A 25,477-nucleotide genomic window follows, 5' to 3' on the forward strand; every position below is an offset into this window, starting at 1 on the left:
CGATGAGGATGCCTCCTTGATTCCATCAGATGCATTTCACTAATCAATAGACATACATCATCTAACGTAGCTACATACAATATTGTGCCACAGTGGATTTTCACCACTGGGATGAGACGCCCTCTTCTTGCACAGCCTGGATTTGCAGGGGGGAATGTTTTTAGGAAGAACACAGGCTACAGAAACAGGCAGGCAGGCACTTGAGCCTCAGATGGTTGCTGTCCCCCTCTCTCTCCGACTGTGGGAGAGACTCAGCCAATCTGTGCACGGTGACGCTGCACAAGGCTGGATCTAGACGCGCTTCATCATAATATTTAACACACCCAACCTCAATCTCACATGCGAAGGACAGTGATTGTCTTTTTCCTTGCTCACACGGCACACTGTAGTCTATCTCCGAGAGAGAAACCCAATCGGCACCTATCCGAATTATTTGTTTGATTCGTCTCGCTTTGGTTGTTTTGTATTGCCTGTCTTTATTCGGGATTTGCTGTGAACATTGCCATTTATTCTCATCCTGGGTCGCTTACTGTACTTTGCCTGCTGCGCCTTTACACGTTGTTTTATCGTTTCTAGTGGCAAAGGAGGAGTCTTTCGAATAGTCGTCTTTTAAAATTATATTTTGACATATAAGCGCTCTCTGCGCTTTTCCTATCCCGGACTGGACCAATGCGTAGCCCGTGCCCAGCGGATCCACGACAGCTCCGTTTCTCACACAGCAGAGTTCACGCTCAATGGCCGGACCGATGTGCGCCAGCAGACCCTGCCAACATACACCTCTGATGGATCATTTATCTACCGTTTTCGAGCTTCTTTCGGGACCCTTGCACTTCCTTTATACCTTATATTGTGCGTAAAGCCTTGGGGTCGGAGCTGTAGAGCGAAAGCAATTGAGATAATGCCGCTTTCCCAACTCGACCGTTGGTCTGAACCGAGTCGACCTGTTTTACCTGGGCGCATGCGGAGAATCCTCTCGTTCTGAATCACAAAAGAAGCCTGCCGTCTGGATTTCTATGTGGTTGGGAATAGACAAGTTGAACACTGAAACATTTAGTCTACTCAAGACGGCAAGAAGTGAAGATGGTTACGTGTTCAACGTGTATTTCATTAAAGTGGCATCCAGCGTGATAAACATAATCAGTGATGTAGTGAGTCTGTTCATATGCGTGCTCATCATTTGCAGTAAATACTCGCAACTGCTCAAACAGGGGACTATGAAGATGATACTCTTCCGTAAATTCCGGGTTTTGATTCTCATGGTGTTTCTAATCGCCTGCTCGATGCACATCATGATAGACTTGTTACCAAAGCTGGAGAGGCGCAGCAACAGCGGCTGCTCCTGCTCGCACAAGCCGAGCGAGGACCCTCAGAACTGGGCTAAACACCGAGCCAGGTCGGGAGTGGAGTCGGGCTGGCCTAACAAACACACACTGAGAATCCTTCAGGACTTCAGCAATGAGCCAAACTCTAACATCTCTTCCCATTCTCTGGAGAAGAACCCCAAAGCGGGAAACAAAACGGAAGCCTTTAAACGGCTTGAACATTATGCACAAAATGGTGACAAAAAGAGACGGTTCATACAGGACACTGTGGTCACCAAAAACATACCTGCCAAGAGTTCAAGGTTGCTGGCTCTGTTTGACCACCCGTTATTCAAGAGAGCCTTACCGTCTCTGACCGACGAAGACACCTTGTTCAACGTCAACACAGACATCAGATTTGACCCCAACGCCGCCACAGAGAATCAGGAATGGTAACATATATTTTTATAATTTATAGACCACCACCACAATCGAAAAGTGATTATTAGCCTCTTTAAATTCAACTCAAGACAATAGCATAAATTAAACAAACAATACACCTAGGATATTATGTGTAAATTACAAATTTCGGCTTGTTATTTCACATTAATAAAGGTGTTTTTACACAAATGGTTATAGGCTACCTAACCATATTAGCAAATGTCCCTCTTGCAAATGCAAGTCATGTCATGTCAAAACATGTCACCTCGTAACACATGAAACACTAAAAAGGAGGGTGGTCCAAGGCTACAGAAAAGCATACTCATGTCATACTCTCCATTGTAATAACACGGATCACCTCTCCTTTCTCCTCCCTCCCCTCTTCCCCCCAGGCACGCTGAAGGGAACATGGAGGAGTACACTCCAACAGGAGGAGAGCTGACGGCTGACTCCTACCCCAACTGGCTCCGCTTCCACATAGGGATTAATCGATATGAGCTCTACTCCAGACATAACCTAGTCATCGATGCTCTGCTCAGGGACCTGGTCTCACAGAGAATCACCAGCGTCGGTAAGTGAGAGGAGAGGAGAGAAGGCAGCTTCTCTAAAGCCTTGTCTCAGATCTGTTTGTACTTTGTTCAGCCAAACCTTATGTGATATAGCAGGGTTGGGCAACCCTGGTTCTGGAGAGCCGCATGCACTTCATTTTTTGAGTTGAACCAACATGGAAGTCCAGGTGTGTTGAATTTAGACTTAGCCCCGGGAAATGGGGGTGCTGAGGGTTCTGCAGCACCCCCTGCAAAATCAGAATTTTAAAAAGTATATATATATAAAAAGATGCCGCACCCCCACCCACAAACAGCTATGAATTTATTTTTGACTATGAATTTAGGCAATCAGTGAACTGATACATTTTCTCAGTTGGTCAGGTGTGGTGCCTATAGTGTAGTTGGAACACAATTCTGTAGTACCTGCGGTACTCCAGGAACAGGGTTGCCTACCCCTGTCATTGAGGTTGAGAAACTAGCCTGGTTCCAGATCTGTATGTGGATTGTGTAGCCAACTCCTCTGACTATCATTGTTACAGAGGACTTGGCAAAGGCACATACAGATTTGGGACTGGCTAGTTTCTCCTCTGTATGGCACAACACTAGTCAGAGTAGTTAGCTAAACTAAGCACATAGGGGTCTTTCAATAAACTAGGGTACCAGTGAGGATTTCCCACACTGGACAACTTGTTACAGCTGTTGATAAGTCATTGATAATAATCTGCTAATTTGTTTCATGTCATTACATTAAGATATAAGGGAGGATCATAGCTATATTTAATACAATTCATAAGTTGATGTTTAGTTCTTTGTCATGGTTGGTGTCATGATGGATTTTTGTAAAAACCTGTGACATAAAACATTACTTTTCTGTCCTTGCATTTATGGCAGTGTAAGTTGACATTACTTCATATATTAAGCATTAATCAGTTAAATTTGACAATGAATGTGAACCCTGTAAGAATCCTGGATCTAGCTGTCGGACAGTTTGTTGTATAGAGATCTCAGAAATGCAGTGTGACTACATAACATTTTGTGTCTTCTTATGTTACGGGGTGAAAACAGCTTTCATTGGCACACAGATCCAAAATAATGAATTCAATTGCAAAATCGAAAGCCCCTAACCGAAAGAGTAACCTTAACTTGATACTTAAAACCTAAATTGATACTGTCATTAACGTGTTTTTTAATAATTATGCCTAATACTTGTTGGATGGGCATTTGGTGTCCAGCTGATTAGTTACGGCGTGATATTTTCACACATCATCTGATCTAGAAAGGAATTTTCCGAATGACAGTCAAGTGACAAGCAGCTGTTCTGATAGCACATGCGATGCAACAACAGCCCAAGTGCTGGAAAAAAGGTGGTTTTGAGGAATGTCCAGAATAATTTGGTGTCTCATTCGTTACGTCGGTGAAGAACGTTGTGCCTGGATCCACGTTGGGTCTAATATCCCTAGCGAATTGATGTTGATCGTCTGTTGTTGTCTGCTTGATGTACAGCAGGGTGTCGTTAGATTTAACAGAGAAAGCATCAAGGTAATGAGTTCATGTTTTCATATGTTTTTGTGCCTCAGATTGGACACGGTCTACTTTGGGCAATTGTGTAGGATATACTATTGCGCAACACCCAACACTATTCTGATGAATTATTCTGGCTATAATGACAACAAATGACATACCTAGTGGGCTTATTCACAACATGATCTGGTAATGAAATAACATGACAAATACATTTCGGTTTCCATGTTACACCTGCAATTTTAAACAATACAATTTCCTCAATTGTAATTATTGTAGTCAATTTAAAAGTTCTCCAGCTCCCTTATAATTATCTGTGATTACGTTTTTGTTTGAATTTCTGTTGCGGTAAAACCACGCGTGGTTATTATGAGGATGACAACATCTAATGTTGTCTTCAACTTGTCTTTCCATACAAATCCTTCAGTTTCAAAAGGAACCTGGTTGTTGCTCACTTTCTCATTATAAAAACAGCGATGGTGTAATTCAAATGGTGAGATGAATGATACTGCTATTCATGGCTTTATTATGTGTCCTTGCGTCTGCCACGTAGGCTACAGAAAAATAGGCATGCATCCAATCTATTTAGTCAGGCGATGTCCACATTATTCTCAAATATTTTAGAATGAAATAATAATTGGAATGTTAATGCATTGGCAAGGCCTACATTTTGTTTTTCTTAAAGTGGTAAGGGCCTACTTTTGTGGGACACTTTTTGCATGCATTTTGGGGGAAGTGGGCCCTAAATGTACAATGATATAAATTATACAACTGTGTTACATTGAGGTCCTTGGAAATGACAGTTAAGTGCTTGAAAAAGTCCCTGAAAGTCCTTGAATTTGATTTGCCAATGTCTGTATGATCGCTGCTTAAAGGATGTATAGTATTAGTCCTATGTTGGGGTGTTGGTGGAGTTATGGGTCAATTAGCATATATTCACTTTTATTCCTCTAAGTACACAGGTAGAACTGCATAAAAATCTTTTTTATTTTTGTTTCAAACCATTTTGAAATGTTGATCCCAATGTCACACTTTGGCTCCATTATTCATAGAAAGACCCATAAACAGATCTGGGACCAGGCTATGTTCTCTCTCCAGATCCACACACAGTGAAACCAGAGAATGCAGGGTGGATGCAGCTTGGTCTGGCAGTATGGTCAGCTACATGCTGCTCCCTCCAACCCATGTAATTACACAGCTATATGACTGAGGGGCTAGGATGTGAATGTCAATTGAGACTACAAAAGCCAGCAGTTGGTAGTATGGGTTTTGCTTTGTATAGCAGGCCTAGCTACAGTCAGACCTACTTCACTCATTTACAGAAGGAATACAATACAAATGATAAACAAATATTAGATATTGTATATTGATAGTGTATGAAAAATTCAATTTTGTAGATGATAGGTGATATATTTGGTCATGTGAATTTGATGAGTTTATTTCCAAAACGCAATATTTGACATTTGTGTTTTTTCACCAGGAATTATTGCTTATAAGTACCTTCATGTGTGTGTCAAATATTACTGTTGTCAGATTTTTAATTCATAGATTCTAGGGGTCTATTAAAATGAGTTTTTTCCTGCATTGTTTAGCTGGAATGGAGTGTGTCTATTCTGTATATTTGAGTGTGATATTTGGTTGTCTCACCTAGCTATCTTAAGATGAATGTACTAACTAAGAGCATATGTTAAATGACAAAAATGTTCAAAGTATTTTACATACAGATCTCATATTACTGTATTGATATATATTGATGTCAGAAATGTATCATTTGTACAGTTCTTTATAAAAAAAGGTAATTATTTGTTACATTTGACTGTGTAAATCCTAGCAGTACTAATTATTTTTCTGAGAGAGAGGTCGTATATACACTACCGGTCAAAAGTTTTAGAACACCTACTCATTCAAGGGGTTTTCTTCATTTTTACTATTTTCTACATTGTAGAATAATAGTGAAGACATCAAACTATGAAATAACACATATGGAATCATGTAGTAACCAAAAAAGTTTTAAACAAATCAAAATCTAGATTTTGTATTTGAGATTCTTCAAATAGCCACCCTTTGCCTTGATGACAGCTTTGCACACTCTTGGCATTCTCTCAACCAGCTTCACCTGGAATGCTTTTCCAACATTCTTGAAGGAGTTCCCACATATGCTGAGCACTTGTTAGCTACTTTTCCTTAACTCTGCGGTTTGACTTATCCCAAACCAACTCAATTTGGTTGAGGTCGGGGGATTGTGGAGGCCAGGTCATCTGATGCAGCACTCCATCACTCTCCTTCTTGGTAAAATAGCCCTTACACAGTCTGGAGGTGTGTTGGGTCATTGTCATTGTTGGGTCATTGTTGAAAAACAAATGATAGTCCCACTAAGCCAAAACCTAATGGGATGGCGTATCGCTGCAGAATGCTGTGGTAGCCATGCTTGTTAAGTGTGCCTTGAATCTGTTCACCTACTCTGCGTCTCACAAAGACACAGCGGTTGGAACCAAAAATCTCACATTTGGACTCATCAGACCAAAGGACAAATTTCCACTGGTCTGATGTCCATTGCTCGTGTTTCTTGGCCCAAGCAAGTCTCGTCTTCTTATTGGTGTCCTTTAGTAGTGGTTTCTTTGCAGCAATTCAACCGTGAAGGCCTGATTCACAGTCTCCTCTGAACTGTTGATGTTGAGATGTGTCTGTTACTTGAACTCAGTGAAGCATTTATTTGGGCTGCAATATCTGAGACTGTTAACTCTAATGAACTTCATTAGAGTTAGGGAACTGGAACAATAGTGGCCATCTTGAAGCATGTGGGGACAACAGACTGGGATAGGGATTGATTGAATATGTTCGTAAACACACCAGCCAGCTGGTCTGCGCATGCTCTGAGGACGTGGCTAGGGATGTGGTCTGGTCCGACAGCCTTGCGAGGGTTAACACGTTTAAATGTTTTACTCACGTTGGCCACGGAGAAGGAGAGCCCACAGGCTTTGGTAGTGGCCGTGTCAGTGGCACTGTATTGTCCTCAAAGCTTTAATTTGTTTAAGTTGTCTGCGAGCAAGACATCGATGCCCGCGACGGGGCTGGTTTTCTTTTTGTAATCCGTGATTGACTGTAGACCCTGACACATGCGTCTCGTGTTTGAGCCGTTGAATTGCGACTCTACTTTGTCTCTCTACTGACGCTTTGCTTGTTTGATTGCCTTGCGGAGGGAATAGCTGCACTGTTTGTATTCGGTCATGTTTCCAGTTGCCTTGCCATAGTTAAATGTTTTCTATCCAATAATAACAATAATATGCATATTGTACGATCAAGAATTTAGCACGAGGCAGTTTAATTTGGAGACCCAAATATGCTAATGCGGAACAGCACCCCCTATAGTTGCAAGAAGTTAAAAGCGGTGGTTCGCGCTTTCAGTTTTGCGTGAATGCTGCCATCAATCTACGGTTTCTGGTTAGGAAAGGTTTTAATAGTCACAGTGGGTACAACATCTCCGATGCACTTGCTAATAAACTCGCTCACCGAGTCAGCGTATACATCAATATTATTGTCTGAGGCTATCTGGGACATATCCCAGTCCACGTGATCGAAGCAATCTTGAAGCGTGGAATCCGATTGGTCAGACTAGCGTTGTATAGACCTGAGCATGGGCGTTTCCTGTTTTAGTTTCTGTCTATAGGCTGGGAGCAACAAAATGGAATCGTGATCAGATTTGCCGAAGGCAGGGTGGGTGAGGGCTTTGTATGCATCACGGAAGTTAGAGTAGCAATGGTACAGAATGCTACCAGCTCGTGTCGCGCATTTTATATGCTGATAGAATTTAGTAAGTCTTGTTCTCAGGTTAGCTTTGTTAAAATCCCCAGCTACAATAAATTCAGCCTCAGGATGTATGATTTCCAGTTTACATAGAGTCCAGTGAAGTTCTTTCAGGGCTGACGAGGTATTTTCTTGGGGGGATGTACACGGCTGTGACTATAATCGAAGAGAATTCTCTTGGAAGATAATGCGGTCGGCATTTGATTGTAAGGAATTCTAGGTCAGGTGAACAAAAGGACTTGAGTTCTTGTATGTTGTTGTGATTACACCATGAGTCGTTAATCATAAGGTATACACCCCCGCCCTTCTTCTTACCAGAGAGATGTTTGTTTCTGTCTGAGCGATGCATGAAGAAACCGGGTGGCTGTACCGACTCTGACAAAATATTCCGAGTGAGCCATGTTTCCGTAACACAGAGAATGTTACAATCTCTGATGTCTCTCTGGAAGGAAACTCGTGCCCCAATTTCGTCCACCTTGTTATCCAGAGATTGGACATTGGCGAGTAATATGCTCGGAAGCGTGGATGGTGTGCTCGCCTTCTGAGTCTGACCAGTAGGCCGCTCCGTCTGCCTCTCCTGCGGCGACCGCTTTGTTTTGGGTCGACCTCTGGGATAAGATCACATGTCCAGGGTGGAGGTCCGAACAAAGGATCCTCTTCGGGAAATACGTATTCCTGGTCGTAATGTTGGTAAGTTGACATCGCATTTATATCCAATGGTCTTCCCGGCTGTAAGTAATAACACTTGAGATTTTCTGGGCTAACAATGTAAGAAATAATACATGAAAAAACTATTAACTGCATAGTTTCCTATGGACCTGAAGCGAGGTGACCATCTCTGTCGGCGCCATCTTTTGCAGCAGAGGTAACTCTGGGTCTTCCTTTCCTTTGGCGGTCCTCATGAGAGCCAGATTCATCATAGCACTTGATGGTTTTTGCGACTGCACTTGAAGAAACTTTCTAAGTTCTTGACATTTTCCATATTGACCGACCTTCATGTCTTAAAATAATAATGGACTGTCGTTTCTCTTTGCTTATTTGAGCTGTTCTTGCCATAATATGGACTTGGTCTTTTACCAAATAGGGCTATCTTCTGTATACCACCCCTACCGTGTCACAACACAACTCAAATCCATTAAGAAGGAAAGAAATTCCAAAAATGAACTTTTAAGAAGGCACACCTGTTAATTGAACTGCATTCCAGGTGACTACCTCATGAAGCTGGTTGAGAGAATGCCAAGAGTTTGCAAAGCTGTCATCAAGGCAAAGGGTGGCTACTTTGAAGAATCTCAAATATAAAATATATTTTGATTTGTTTAACACTTTTTTGGTTACTACATGATTTCATGTGTTATTTCATTGTTTTGATGTCTTCACTATTATTCTACAATGTAGAAAATTGAAAAAATAAAGAAAAACCCTGGAATGAGTATGTGTGTTAAAACTGTATATACAGTATATAAAAAAATTCCTTTTTTTTTTTCGATTAGTAATGTTACTGTCCCCACTACAACAACATCAAATATACCTCAATTCATGTCATTTTTTAGCATTTCATTCATTCTTATGGATGATTGCTCCTACTGGGGAGTGCCAATATGTGTTACGCGGAGTGGAACCCAAGAGCAGACTCAGACGAGGAGACTGGGATGAAGTAACCAAGGTATTTATTGAAACACAGGGGGAAGATGGAGTGCAGGCCAGGGAAAGCTCGGATGGGTTGCAGGAAACCAGGTGCGGAGGCTGAGGCTGGAGCGAGAGGGGTTGGGACAGGGTAAGCAGGTCCGGAGGGGAATCCAAGGGAGTAGTTGAGTGGGGAATCCAGGACAGAGTAGCAGGATGACGATACGTGGGACTGGAGACAGGGACCAGAGTCAGAGCGGGCGGAACTGTAGCGGAGAGGAAAACAGCGGCAGGCAAGGAAAGCAGGCACAACAGGATAACAGGATCTAACAGTAAAAAATGTCTAGAAGCGTAGACTGACTGAGCAGAGATTGCGATCTGGCAGCGTGGAAGTGGCAGGGCTGAGTATTTGTAGAGGTCTTGATTATGGAACAGGTTGCAACTGGTGGGGATCTGCTCTGACTCCAGCACACCTGTCTCTGCCCACACAATCACACACACGCAGAGAGAGGGAGAGGGAGAGAGTACTGGGAGAGTGGCGGCAGGTCAAGGAGACACAGGATGAGCAGTAGAGGTCGTGGCAGGAGCAGATGTAACAATATGACCGACCTGTGGCTTCAAAAGTGTCTCAATGGCCAATACATAGCATCAGCAATCCAGGGTTTATATACATAATTGGTTACGATCCCTCTTTATCTGATTTCTGCCACGGAACTTCCCCAGGCTTCCTGTTTTAGGGAAGCCTGGTATGCGACGAGGCTAAGTCAGGGCATCTGATTACTAAGTGAGTATGCAAACAGTCTAGAGACTGAAGCATTGCCATTTCCACTTGAACTTTTCGTCCTCTTCTCTCCTTTGTACAGCACTTGTCAACATCTCTTTAACATGAAACAGCATTTTCTTCTTTTGAAAGACCATAAATGTGATTATTTTCAGTGCTGCTTCTTCGACTGATCGTGTCAATAAAGCATAGCTGTTTTACTGAAGAGAAAACCTTCACCTTGGTGACCATTCACTAAAGCACACAGTTCAATCTAAAGCACACGGTTCAATCTATTAAGCTTTAGTGGCTCTCTTTTGGGGGCAATATGTTTTACTGACCAAGAAAGTGACTTTGTTGAATTATGTAAATTATTTGATGGCTTGCTATGTGTGTGTGTGTGTGTGAGAGAGAGAGAAGGTGTGAGTGAGTGAGTGAGTGAGAGATTGAGAGACTCACACAGAGACCGAGAGAAACACACAGAGACCGAGTGACTGAGAGACACACACAGAGACCGAGAGACACACAAAGAGACAGACAGAGACCGTGAGACAGAGGCCCAAAGACAGACACAGACCGAGAGACCGACAGAGAGACAGACAAAGACAGACAAACAGACGGAAGAAAGAACACGGAGAGAGAGAGAGAGAAGAGAGAGAGAGAGAGGAGAGAGAGCGAATGAGTGAGAAATAAACACAAAGAGAAGATAGGCTATGCCCACTGTCCACAAAATGAGGTGGAAACTGAGCTGCACTTTCTGACCTCCTGCCAAATGTATGATCGTATTAGAGACACACATTTCCCACAGATCACAAAGACCCACAAAGAATTTGAAAGCAAATCAAACATTGATAAACTTCCATATTTGTTAGGAGAACTATCGCAGTGTGCAATCACAGCAGCAAGATCTGTGACCCGTTGCCATGAGAAAAGGGTAACCAGTGGAACACAAACAACATTGTAAATACAATCTATATTTATCTGTTTATTTATATTCCCCTACCTACCATTGGTACTTCAAAAAATGTCACATAACATTTGAAATGCCTTTATCTTTTTAAAGCCTTTGTGAGTGCAATGTTTACTGTTCATTTCCATATAATTGTTTTTTGTTGTTTTTTGTTGTCATATTTGTTGATTGTTTATTTCACTTGCTGTGGCAATGTAAACATGTTTCCCATGTCAATAAAGCCTCTTTGAATTTAATTGAGACAGAGAGCGGGAGTGAGAGAGACAGAGAGAGACAGAGAGACAGAGAGCGAGAATGAGAGAGAGACAGAGAGAGAGACAGAGAGAGACAGAGAGACAGAGAGCGAGACAGAGAGAGACAGAGACAGAGACAGAGAGAGAGAGACAGAGAGAGACAGAGAGAGACAGAGAGAGACAGCGAGAGAGGTGGAAACTGAGCAGCACTTCCTAACCTCCTGCCAAATGTATGACCATATTAGAAATGCAAAAACAAAGCCAATTTCACCCATATCTGTTGGGTGAAATACCACAGTGTGCCATCACAGCAGCAAGATTTGTGACCTGTTGCCACAAGAAAAGGGCAACAAGTGAAGAACAAACACCATTGTAAATACAACCCATATTTATGTTTATTTATTTTCCCTTTTGTACTATTTGCACATCATTTGAAATGTCTTTATTCTTTTGGAACTTTTGTGAGTGTAATGTTTACTGTTCATTTTTATTGTTTATTTCACTTTGGTTTATTATCTAGTTCACTTGCTTAGGCAATGTTAACATGTATTTCCCATGCCAATAAAGCCCTTAAATTGAATTGAAATTGAGAGAGACAGAGAGAGACAGAGAGAGAGACTGAGGGAAGAAAGAACAGAGAGAAAATGAGGGAAGAAAGGAGAGAACAGAGAGAGAGAGAACAGCGAGAGAGAGAACAGAGAGAGAGAGAGAACAGAGAGCAATGTGATTGCACTCTCTATCCTTCACCTTCCAGTCTCCAGTCTCCTTCCTGATCAAACAAACACTGTGATATCATCTGTCACTCACTCTAAGTACACTTGGTGCTTTCAAGACAACTGGGAACTGAAAAAAACGAGGTCAAATCATGACGTCAGTGATCTTCAGGTCGGAAAGTCGGAGCTCTAGAAAGATGCCAGAGTTTCCGACTTGGAATTCTGAGTTGGATGACCGTTCAAAAAGATTTTTCCCATTCTGAGCTCGTTTTTCTTCTCCAGAGTTTCCAGTTGTCTTGATCACACTAAAGTCTGAGATCTCTGAGTTCTGAATTCCCAGTTGTTTTGAGAAACTGTTAGACACACAGTCTGAAGTGAATCAGTGGGAGAGGTTGACCATCCTCTGGGGGGGGGGGTGAATCATTACATGATTGACTAGATCATATTTGATGGTATACTCTATAATGTCATTTGGTGAGAAAATGATTCTGCCATGCTGTACATTTGCTACCAATGACTATTTTTGTTGTTTGTATTTTTTCCAACAGCCATGAAATCTGGAGGCACCCAACTGAAACTAATCATGACGTTCCAGAACTATGGACAGGCTCTGTTCAAACCTATGAAGTAAGTAGACTGCTTATGTCAACCTACATAGATTTGTGTGTATTGTGTATATGTTGTGTAATTTGATAGATATTACTTGTTAGATATTACTGCACTGTGGGAGCTAGAAGCACAAGCATTTCGCTACAGCCGCAATAACATCTGCTAATCACGTGTATGTGACCAATACAATGTGATTTGATTTGATTTGACAGCATATGCCAACTGGAAATGCGTGATGTATTGGTGATGTATTGTATAGGTTCAATAGGCTATTTGTACAGTTCCGCAAGGGGATCATCTCAACGTGGTCTCAGAGCATTTCGTAAATCCAAGACACTCAATATAGTATCATATGTTACGTTTCGTATGGTATGTATTAATGAGTGGATGTCCATCATCCATTTCGTATAATATGATATAAATTACAATTCATATGATATGTTACGAATTGCAATTCGTACAGTATTTTACGAATTTGCAAAACGTGTGATATGTTACGAATTCCAATTTGTATTGGGTAACATTAGCTAGGGGTGGCTAATGCTAATGTTAGCTAACTAGCTAACGTTAGCTAGGCTAGGGGTTAGGGTTAGTGGTTAATGGTAGGGTTAGGAGTTAGGTTAAAGGGGAAGGGTTAGCTAAAAGGGTTAAGGTTATAACATGCTAAGAAGTTCCAATATAGCTAAAAAGTAGTAAGTAGTTGCAAAGTTGCTAAATAGCTAAATTGCTGAAGTTGTCCGTGATGAGATTCAAACACGCAACCTTTGGGTTGCTAGACGTTTGCGTATACGCCCACCCATCTGTTGCTAGACGTTCGTGTTATACTGTACGTCCACCCACCCACCCTGAACGACCAACCAACAAACCAAACAACCACCCACCCACCCTGAACGACCAACCAACAAACCAAACAACCACCCACCCTCCCTGAACGACCAACCAACAAACCAAACAACAGGTAGTTCCCGCAAGCTACCAGTAGCTCTATGAGTAGCTTGCCAATTCTTTCTGAAAACAGATTTCGGGAAAATACCAAATATAATTCTATGGGGCCGGTCATACCAAATATTGTTTATTAACCATTATTTTACTGGGTATATTGACAGAAAACCCACCTATTGTACACCAAGGACCCAGGGAAGAGTTGCAGGGTACAGGAGAAGAGAAGAATGTGCCTATTTGAAGGCTATAAAAAAAGATAGTAGGTCGCGACATGTTAAATAAAAATAGAAAAGGTTGGAGACCTCTGATCTAGATGAATAAAGGTTAAATGAAAACAACAATTATTTAATTGATCCTTATTTGTATTCAGGTTGGCCATACTGTGATGATAATATACTTCCTCATGATAGACTTGGTCCTTTAGTCCTAATCCCTTTTGTGATTGTTGTAGCTAGCTGGGTTTGAAATGTAATTCCTTTTGTTATCGTAATTGTAATTTAATTGAGGGTTAATCATTGTCACCCTCCTGTTGTGTTTGGCCTCAGTGTCAGTGTGGAGAGCTGGGTTAAGCCTGTGGATGATCTCAGGGAGGAGGAGGATGAGGAGCAGGTGGCGGAGGCAGAGAGAAGCTATTCAGAGGCAGTCATAATTACTAACTTCTTCAGTCTACTCACATAAAGTCAAGCTAGACACACCTCAAATCTCCCTGACATAACTTTGTGTGTGTGTGTGTGTGTGTGTGTGTGTGTGTGTGTGTGTGTGTGTGTGTGTGTGTGTGTGTGTGTGTGTGTGTGTGTGTGTGTGTGTGTGTGTGTGTGTGTGTGTGTGTGTGTGTGTGCGTGTGTGTATGTGTATGCAGCTGTAACATCGCAAAGAGGCTCAGAGGAGGAGCATACCAACAAATACTGAAATACAATACAAATCTATCCAGATTATCTCTCTGCGGTACACTAATATTGAACTTAAAACAGAAACAAATCTATTTGTTGTCTGCAGCTGTCAACTCATCTCCGGTAGTATCCCCTTGGTGTTCCTCTAATCTAGAGAAAGGAGGGGCAGGAGGAGTATGAGGGTTGTTTTCACTCCCCCGTCTTGATACACTTCATTTAACAAAACATCCCAACTGTCTTGACTCCACAGTTGGACGCCATTCTCCGTCCAGCTGAATTGGCATACATATCCTGTCACTCCTCCATACTATCCCCAATTTTGTTTGTTTACTATGCTTGTGGGGACTTCTGGTTAATCCCATCCACACACACACACACTGACATACACGCACACATACACACTGACATACACGCACACTGACATACAGTGACATACACGCACACACCGTTCCGTAACACCCCACCAACTCACACCTCTCTCCTCAATCTGTTGACGTGTTGCCACATGGTGCATCAAAGAGACAGAGGTGCAACATCAAAGACTTCATAGGGCGTCAGCTTCTCCTCTGAACACAAATGCATCATGGGAGAGATCGGGCTCCTTCTACCAGTAAACCAGCGTCAGAATAGAAAGGTACAGAGCAGGTGCAGAGCAGAAATCCAATAGTGCTGCTCTGTATCGATCCCATGTCTCTCTCTCTCTCTCTCTCTCATATCGACAAATATTGAAATATAATCCAAATCCATTCGGATTATCTCTCTGCGGTTCACTAATATTGAATTTAAACAAAAACTAAGTTACAGAAATGAAATTACGTTTGGGATTTAAATCTATTTGTTGTCTGCAGCTGTCAACTCATCTCTGGCAGTATCCCCTTGGGGTTCATATCCTCTCACTCCTTGTATAACTGACCCTGTGGGGAAACACAATTCAGTCCCATTCAAACTCCTATTTTCCCTAACCTTAATCCAAAAACCTAACCTTAACCCAAAAACCTAACCTTAACCCAAAAAGTTAACCCTAACCCTAAACCTAACCCTAGCTCCTAACCCTGAAACTATCCCTAATTCTAACACAAATACTCATTCTAACCTGAAACCCTACACCTCCTAGAAATAGCATTAGACCTTGATGAGACTAACAAAATGTCCCCTGTTGGTCAAACTATACTTGTGGGGACGTCTGGTCCTCACAAGTATAGTTAAACACACACACACACACACACACACACACACACACACACACACACACACACACACACACACACACACACACACACACACACACACACACACACACACACACACACACACACACACACACACACACACACACACACACACACACCTAAACCTAACCCTAACCCATACTCTTAACCTTACCTTAACCTTAACCCTAACCTTAACGCAAAAATAACCTTAACCCTAGCTCCTAACAGTGACCCTTAAGGTAATTCTAACCCTAACACTAATTCTAACCTTAACCCTGAACCCACTAGAAAAATAATTTGACCTCGTAGGGACTAACAAAATGTCCCCAGTTATCCAATTTTTGTTTGTTTACTATTATTTAAATAGTTAAACACACACAAACACACAAACACACATTGCCACATGGTGCATCAAAGAGATAAAGCCGCAACATCAAAGACTTCACAGGGCATCAGCTTCTCCTCTGAACAAAAATGCATCATGCGAGAGATCGGGCTTCTTCTACTAGTAAACCGGCTTCAGAATAGAATGGTACAGAGCAGGTGCAGAGCAGAAATCCAATAGTGCTGCTCTGTATCGATCCCATCTACTTTGTCAAGGTTTTTCTAAGGTTTTGATCAGTTACCATGGTCAAATATTTAGCCACAGTGTACTGTCGATTTAGGGCCAGATAGCACTGCATTTTGCTTTGTGTTTGTGCTTGTGTTTCCCAATAAGCAATATAGTTTTGTTTTGACTGTGTTGTAATTTGGTTTATCCTGATTGATTGGATGTTCTGTTCCTGAGGCTTCAGTGTGTTAGTAGAACAGGTTTGTGAACTCAGCCCCAGGACCAGCTGGATGAGGGGACTCTTTTCTTTGCTCAGCTCTTGGCATTGCAGGGCTTGGTAATGATATGAGAGGGGTCACTGTATTTTAGATGTTTCCGAAACTTAATTGCTCTTTTTTGAGTTTTTATTATTAGTGGATATTTGCCTAATTCTGCCCTGCATGCATTGTTTGTAGTTTTCCTCTGGACATGTAGGAGAATCTTACAGAACTCTGCATGCAGGGTTTCAATGGGGTGTTTGTCCCATTTGATGAAATCTTGTTTTGCAAGTGGACCCCACACCTCGCTGCCATAAAGTGCAATTGGTTCAATGACATATTCAATTAGTTTTAGCCAAATTTTAATAGGTATTTCAATTTGAATTCGCTTTTTAATGGCGTAGAATGCCCTGCGTGCTTTCTCTCTCAGTTCATTCACTGCCTCATTAAGGTGTCCAGTTGATCTTATTTTTAAACCTAAGTAATTGTAGTGTGTGCAGTACTCTATATATTTTGTACCAATTGAGAACTTTGGTCTAATTCCCTGAGATCTGGATCTTCTCTGGAAAATCATTATTTTAGTCTTTTTGGGGTTTACTGCCAGGGCCCAGGTCTGGCAGTACTGCTCTAGCAGGTCCAGGCTCTGCTGTAGGCCATGTGCTGTGGATGACAGCAGGCATAGGTCATCTGCGAAGAGTAGGCATTTAACCTCTGAATTGTGGAGACTAACACCAGGGGCTAAGGGTTTTTCTAGAATAGTGGCCAATTCGTTGATGTAAATATTGAAGAGTGCAGGGCTCAGATTACAACCCTGACGAAGGCCCCGCCCCTGGTTAAAGAATTCTGTTCTTTTTTTGGCAATTTTAATGCTGCACGTATTGCCAGTATACATTGATTTAATTATGTCATATGTTTTACCCCCTACACCACTTTCAATAACGTTGTAGAACAGTCATCTATGCCAAATAGAATCAAATGCTTTTTGGAAGTCGATAAAGCAAGCGTATATTTTGGTATTATTTTGGTGGACATGTTTATCTATCAGGGTGTGTAGGGTGTAAATATGATCAGTTGTGCGATGTTTTGGTATAAATCCAATTTGGCTTTTACTCAAGGCATTGTGCTTATTAAGGAAGTTTAGAACTCTTACATTTATAATACTACAGAAAACCTTCCCCAGGTTACTGTTCACACAAATGCCTCTGTAATTGTTAGGGTCAAATTTGTCTCCGTTTTTAAAGATTGGGGTTATGAGTCCAGATGTCAGGGAAATAACCTACACTCAGGATCAAATTAAACAGTTTTAATATAGCCAATTGAAATTTTGCACTAGTGAGTTTGAGCATCTCATTTAGGATGCCATCAGGTCCGCTTGCTTTTTTACATTTGAGAGCCTGAAGTTTCTTATGGAGCTCCTGGTCAGTAATTGGGGAGTCCAATGGATTTTGATTGTCCTTTATAGCTTTTTTCAATCCATTCAACCACTCATGAATCTGGCGTTGTTCTGCGTTTGTGTCAATTTGAACGGTGTTGTAGAGTGTTTTAAAATGGGTTGTCCATATGTCACCATTTTGTATCGCTAATTCCTCTTGTTTAGATTTTTTTCATTTTTTCCAATTTTGCCAGAAGTTGTTTGTGTTGATGGACTCCTCAATTAGTGTCAGCTGCTTGCTGTTGTACCTCTCTCTCTCTCTCTCTCTCTCTCTCTCTCTCTCTCTCTCTCTCTCTCTCTCTCTCTCTCTCTCTCTCTCTCTCTCTCTCTCTCTCTCTCTCTCTCTCTCTCTCTCTCTCTCCAATTTAAGGACTTTATTGGCATGGGAAACATATTTTAACATTGCCAAAGCAAGTGAACTAGATAATGAACAAAAGTGAAATAAACAATAAAAATTACACTCACAAAAGTTCCAAAAGACTAAAGACATTACAAATGTCATATTATGCACAAATAGTTAAAGTACAAAAGGGAAAATAAATGAACATAAATATGGTTTGTATTTACAATGGTGTTTGTTCTTCACTGGTTGCCCTTTTCTTGTGGCAACAGGTCACACATTTCGCTGCTGTGATGGCACACTGTGGTATTTCACCCAAAAGATATGGGAGTTTATCAAAATTGGCTTTGTTTTCGAATTCTTTGTGTATCTGTGTATCTGAGCGAAATATGTGTATAGTCAAAGCTTTCCTTAAGTTTGGTCAGGAATAGCGGTCAGGTATTCTGCCACGGTCTACTTTCTGTTTAGGGCCAAATAAGCCAAATTCTCCGTTTTTTTGTTAATTCTTTCCAATGTGTCAAGTAATTAGCTTTTTATTTTCTCATGATTTGGTTGGGTCTAATTGTGTTGCTGTCCTGGAGCTCTGTTTGTGAACAGAGCCCCAGGACCAGCTTGCTTAGGCGACTCTCCAGGTTCATCTCTCTGTAAGTGATGGCTTAGTTCTCTCTCTCTGTCTCTCTCTCTCTCTCTCGATAGGGGTGCTGTTGATGCTGGTCTCAATGTTCTGTGCTGTGGAGAGGTGTGCTTTTAGAGACGTTACTGTATGTACTTCCATTATGGTTTGACATATCTATCCTGTGTCTTTACTGTAAGGTTATTGCATCCTGAAGCCTTGTGTTTTGTGAAGAGTTCACAAATCCGTAGGCAATTTGGGGCATAAGTCAAGTCAGTCAGCTTCCCTGCAGCATTGCCCAACCCAGGCTTCAAGCGTCACAATGTGGCTGTGCGAATAAGACCTATAAATCTGATGATTCACCTCTTGACATCGGCCTTGTCATGTTGGGTGCGTTACAAATGATCTATCTATCCTATTTAGTTGCACAATGAGGTAGAGACACCCACGGTACAGTCTAGTTCACTGGCTTTGTTGGTTAGCCTGGAATCCTAACTGATATCCTCCATTTCACCATGATTCCAGCCTGATTCCAGGCTGTTTGGGGGTATAGAGTGGTAGGTCGGGCGTAAACACTGCCTCTGTAACGATCATTATTCTGACAGCCAGTCTGTTTCTCCGTCTCATCTGTTTGTGTGAATGGAGGAGACGTGATCGTCATACATACAGACAAATTAGCCCCTGAGTACACAGACATCGTTAGTTAGCTGATGAGATCAAATGGGAGGCAGGGTTGGGTGTTGATATAATGATGGCTTCTGTTCCGGCATTCCCAGTTAATTGTATTGCTTGTCAATCACCGCCACTGAGTCATACAGTGCACACAAATCAAACAAATATGCCCTGTCGTTTTCTATGGAGACAAATTGTATAGTCTGTATAGTATCAATCACCCACAGGAGCTGGGTAAGAGAGGAGTGTTCATAATAAAGACTGGAACGAAGTTAATGGAATTGTATCAAACACATGGAAACCATCTGTTTGATGTGTCGATGCAACTCCATTACAGACATTACTATGTGCCCGTCCTCCCCAATTAAGGGGCCACCAGCTGCCTGTGCAATCCACGACTGTATAGGTGATTGATGGACAGTTTGAGAGTAGAGCCAGTGCAATATTTTTCACTGTTTTGGTCAACATATTGACAACACAAAATAAATGACTCCCTGAAGTTATGTCTGTGTAGGCCTGTAACTCACATTAAATATTTCAACATTTCCTAAAAATGGGCAGGATGTGAAACAATGTTTTATCAAATAGCATCAGCGCTCCAAGCAATGCACTGTATTGAGATGAAAATGTCTGAACTGAATAAGACGTGTCTGAACAGAATGAGTGTTTTTCATTCACTTTGATGGCCACTTGGCTTCTCTCAGAGAACAATGCAGCCATATGACAATACAACGAGCATAACAGTCAGACAATATAGGAATTGTTCTCTTCTCTTGTCTCTTGTCATTATGTTTCGTCAGCCTCAGAGAGACATTTCAAACCAAAACATTCTCACATATCCTCCTCTCTTTTAGTCTCTAATACAATATAAACAATATTTCACATTCTCATCACATAACACCCCACTTCTCTCTCTTCTCTCTCCCCCGCACACCTTCTTTCTCTCTATTCTCTGTGTTTTACCTAATACAACATAACTGTAATTAACAATATCTTCTGATCCTGTCGTGGAAATATTGAATCAAATATTTCTCAGATACTGGAACTTGTAAATTCAAATAGACTTTATTACAAAAGTAACAGAAGCCGAGCAATTCCATGGAACAACTGAATTTTCTTGTTACAGACCTCAGGCTTTATAGGTTTCCACCTTCACATAACACACATGGTCACTCCCCTCTATGTAGATGATTAACACCCCTTGGGCTCTCGCCACCATTATCTTCCTTAATATTAATACAAAAAATAATACATTTATTGCATATATACGTTCCTAATATAAGTGCTTTTCTAATAATACTTGATTAGTACAAACACATGTTTTTATTACAGATACTTGGCTTTTGGTGCCTATATTAATTAACTAAGGTACACATTTTCTGCTTACGTTCTGTTTTTACATATCTAGTGATTAACTCCATGTTGACCCAGTCTGTACACTCCCATGGATTCTGCTTACGTTCTGTTTTTACATGTCCAATGGTTAACTCTATGTTGATCCAGCTCTGTCCATTCCCCTGAGATCAGCCTTTATTCTGCTTAGACATTAATTAACCCTCACTACTTCTGGGAGAGCAGTATAGATCTCATATTGGAAAATCACCCATAGTCATGAATTTTCACCTACAATCCTGATTGTGATTTGGCTTTGACTGGCCTCAGGACAACTGGTTGAGAGGAGATGAATATGAGACAGATTTAAAATGAGGGGAACTCAAACATTATGATGTCAAGAATGACACAGTTTCAGGCCAGGAACGGTTGATACTGTAGTAGATGTTTAACCTCTAAACCACAGGCTCAGGGTCGGATTTTGTTTTATGGTGAACAAATACTGATTAGAGTAAGGTTATCTGAGCCCATGTGTCTCAGTTGGTAGAGCATAGCGCTTGCGATGCCAGGATTGTGCGTTTGATTCCCACGGGAGATCAGTACAAAAATGTATGCACTCACTTCTAGATGAGAGCATCTGGTTAAAGCTGTGTTGATTGAAGTCATCTTATGACACAGGTCAGTGATTGTTAGATGGGGATGCCTAGCCCAGGCTGTCATTGTAAATATTCATGTGTTCTTAATTGACCTGCCTGGTAAAATAACAAAAATGTCACACTCTTCCAAGCCCTGAGCACAGATCTAGGATCAGCTTACCTTCACCCTCCGATAATTTAACCATTAGGAGGAAGCATACCTTAGATCAGTGTCTTAGTACCAGTTGCCAGTGTCCCTAATGGGAGCAGATATGAAGTGAGTCAGAGAGGGAATAATTCATTAGTAAAGATCCCAGTGTGATCACATGATACAACAGCACTTTGAGCCCAACACTGATTTAGCAAATTACCCCCTAATGTTTTGACAATTTCTCTGTTGTAATAATTGGGTCCTCTGGGCATTGAGTTCAGCAGGGTTTGTGTTGAAGTAATTATAATATGTTTATGAAAGTCTAATGAATGGGAGGCATTGTGAAAGGATAACACGCTTGCAAATGTAGCACATGGAGACGTGTGAAACTTACTCCTCAGCCTGAAGTGTCCCCACTTGCACCAGTGTATAGCTAGCTTTTCGAGCGGTGCTGACTGGTAAGACGCTTCAGGAGGGTGGTCACGTGTCCTAGCAAGGCAGAGGTCCTGAGTTGGCGTGATACTCTCTAAGCAAGCAGCGCGATGTCCTTTACACCAACACACAGGTACACACACATTGACACAAATGTGACTCGGTACCGGTACCCCCTGTTTATTGCCTCGTTGTTGTTATTTTATTGTGTTACTTTTATTACATTTTTTATTGTAGTTTATTTAGTAAATATTTTCTTAACTCTATTTCTTGAACTGAATTGTTGGTTAAGGGCTTGTAAGTAAGCATTTCACGGTAAGATACACCTGTTGTATTCGGTGCAAGTGACAAATAACATTGTACTTGATTTGATGTGGTTCCCTGTACAGTCAGAGGATGCTCCACACGTGATTGTGTTTAGCCCTGAGGCTGTGTTTAAACCGACCTCCTCCTACTCTCAGACCTACGGTGATCTGACTAGCAGTCTCTGGCCCTGTGAGGCTGTATATAGGCTAGCTAATGCATAGTGCCCTACTTGCCAATGCAAACGGTCAATATGGGTTATTGTACAAAGGCACAATACGGTCTTTGTGGATTAGGTTAATCGCTACACAATGTGTTGGACAAACAACAGTGCTATTGAACGTTGTTCGATTTTCTTTTGCCGTATTTATTTAGCTTAGATTGTTTTGGTTTTGTTTACAATAAGACAGCATTTGACGTGTCCTCCATGCCGTGCCTCTGGTCCTCTCCTCTCTCTTCTACTCAGCATTGTCTGGCGTCACTGAGTGTCATCGTTATAGATGAACACTTCTCGGCCCAGTGTGTCTCCTCACCACACCCTTGATGATTCTGGACATGCTGTGTTCCTAACTGTCACTTTATTTTTAGTTTAGGGAGCAAACAAAAGCATTCTGTATTACATTCAGTGATAGCTAGCTAGCTCTGCCATCCATGCATTACTCACAGCTTCCACGCTGTCAGAGTTTAGGCCTTAGAAACATTTCTCCATAAAGCTATAAACCTCCCTGCAGGTTTATTATTATCAGTTAGAATTTCCACTGTTAAAGGACTGATAACACTTTGTTTTTGCGGTTAGGAAAGGACAGGTGACAGGTTAGTACAGAATCTGCATAGCAAAGGTTTTGTGTGTGTTTGTCCTTGCGTGTGCGCGCGCACGTGCGTGTACTGTGCGTGCGAACGTGCATGTACTGTGCGTGTGTGACTCCACTCCTGCCATTTCTGTGTTGTCTCAGAGGCATAATGTTTATGGCTCATCACATTAAGGCAGGCTCTGATAAACCCTCTCATTGTCTCTGGGAAGACAGAGAAGGTTAATCACTCAGTTTTCATGACACTACTGTACACATCTCCTCCTCCTCCTCCCCTCCTCCTCCTCCTCCGACTTCGTCCCTCTCTGTTCTCCTCTGGAGATAGAAAGAGTCATTTTAGCGGTAGCTCATTGTGTGACTGTGTCAGTTGATATCAACTGACACCTTGTCTCGTCTCATGGAGAGGGGCGCTCCGTCCCTCCAAGGCAGATAGTGCTGGTCTAGCTATCTATCTGTCTGTGTACTCAGGGGCTGCTCAATGGCTCATCAGCCATCGCTTTGATTCTTTTCAAACTACTTCATGGGAAACAGTGAATACTCCTTTCATCCTGACATACCTGGGTAGTAGACGTGCAACAGCTGTGTAACTCTGCCTAACTTTGAGACTCACCGTCGTTTCTCTTTTCCAATACTCTGGCCCTCATTTATAGGTGTAGGTTTAGCCTAGTTTCCTGCATGTCGTCTGTCTACAGCAACACAGACTGTCTATCTGTCTGTTAACAACCTGAACCTGTAAAACTCTACACCCCTCTCTCCCTCTCTCTGTTTTATAACCTGTAGTTAGTGTCGGAGAAAAGCCCCTCAGGAGAATCATTAATAAATAATGAAGCAGGGGGTGAAATACCACGTTGACAGTCCCAAAAAGTCTTCACTGTCAGGTTTAATTATGACACCGCAGGGCCAGTGTCACGTTTTTACTCCTTACATCTCCCTTCACCAGATGGACAGTTGGTCTAATTGGCGTTTTTACTTAGGAGCTATAAGCTAAGTGATCTGATATGAAATGTTGTGTTGTACAGGTCTATATGCATGTTGTGATGCATCATAATTTGACAACCGTTAAATCTATTTGCTGCTGTACATGGTAGCTTTGGTCTTTTCCAAAGCTAAGTGATCTGATTCTAAAAACATAATGTTGTGTTCATGTTTTGCTGCAGAATAATTGAAAAACATCTAAACCTGTATATTGCTGTACGGTGGCTTTAGTCTTTTCCTTAGGAGCGAGATAAACAAATTCATCTGAAACATAATGTTGGGGTGTCGGCCTGTATGCATATTGTGATGAATATTTATTTGAGGAATAAAGAACAGGACAAGCTGCATTGCTGTTGTATGTATGTTTGTGTATGTATTTTTGTATGTATCATTGTATGTATGTTTGTGTATGTATTTTTGTATGTATCATTGTATGTATGTTTGTGTATGTATTTTTGTATGTATCATTGTATGTATCTTTGTGTATGTATTTTTGTATGTATCATTGTATGTATCTTTGTGTATGTATTTTTGTATGTATCATTGTATGTATCTTTGTGTATGTATTTTTGTATGTATCATTGTATGTATCTTTGTGTATGTATTTTTGTATGTATCATTGTATGTATCTTTTTGGACGGCTGTCAGTCAGCATTCTAAAGTCCCCATATTGTTAGGAATTGAAAACCTGGTCACGGTGTGGAGAAATGCTAGATGCAAAATATGAGGTGAACAACTTCTATATTTAAAGGTTTAATAGACATATGCATATGTCAAGAGAGACACGTTCCCCTAAGAGGTTTGCCGAAAATCTCTCCCCCTCCAGAGGGGAGGGCAGACCTAAACACTCTTGCCTTATCTGTTCGATGTTTCACCCTTCCGTGCCTGGTGCAAGGCATTAAATCAGGGCTAAGACCGTAGGGTTGAGTAGACTATACATTGTAAACATCTTAATCGTTTAAGAACACCCATGGCCAATTTTATGGCTCAAGGGCCCAGATACCAGTTACTAAGACCTGCTTTGTCGTGACCTCTGGCATTAAAAAGGGTACCTAAAGGCCAAATTCCAATAGGGAACAATCATCAGAAAATTCTTAACAATAGACAGTATAACGGGCCTTAAAGATACATCTGCTCACAGCTATAAGCTTTAAATGAGTATAGCGCCTTAACTCCTTCCCTCACTCTCAAAAGGGATTTTTAACTCCCTGATCTAGCGATGGGAGATGTGGATTGCTCACCCGATTGACCAGCCCCTCCCTTCCTCCCTCCTCCTCCCCCTCTTTCCTCCCCTTTCCTTTCTTCGTTGGATAGTCAAAACAAATGATGTAACTGTCCTCAGTGCAAAGCAACGTATAACATCCCTGTCCCAACATGATTAGTTCTCTAGTTTCACCTCTCCTAGAGTCC

General features: G+C 41.5%; 1 protein-coding gene across 1 annotated transcript in view; it reads left to right on the plus strand.

The window, feature by feature from the left end:
- The first annotated feature begins 305 nt into the window (after window positions 1-305).
- fam20cb (FAM20C golgi associated secretory pathway kinase b) overlaps window positions 306-25,477 on the plus strand; it is a 65,864-nt gene continuing 40,692 nt past the window's right edge. The window contains exons 1-3 of the mRNA XM_071409683.1: window positions 306-1,753; window positions 2,135-2,313; window positions 12,463-12,541. Coding sequence (XP_071265784.1) covers window positions 1,014-1,753; window positions 2,135-2,313; window positions 12,463-12,541 — 998 coding nt within the window. The 5' untranslated portion in view covers window positions 306-1,013. The remainder of the gene's footprint in view (window positions 1,754-2,134; window positions 2,314-12,462; window positions 12,542-25,477) is intronic.

This window comes from Salvelinus alpinus, chromosome 7, assembly GCF_045679555.1.
Source record: "Salvelinus alpinus chromosome 7, SLU_Salpinus.1, whole genome shotgun sequence".
In the NCBI taxonomy this organism is placed as follows: domain Eukaryota; kingdom Metazoa; phylum Chordata; class Actinopteri; order Salmoniformes; family Salmonidae; genus Salvelinus; species Salvelinus alpinus.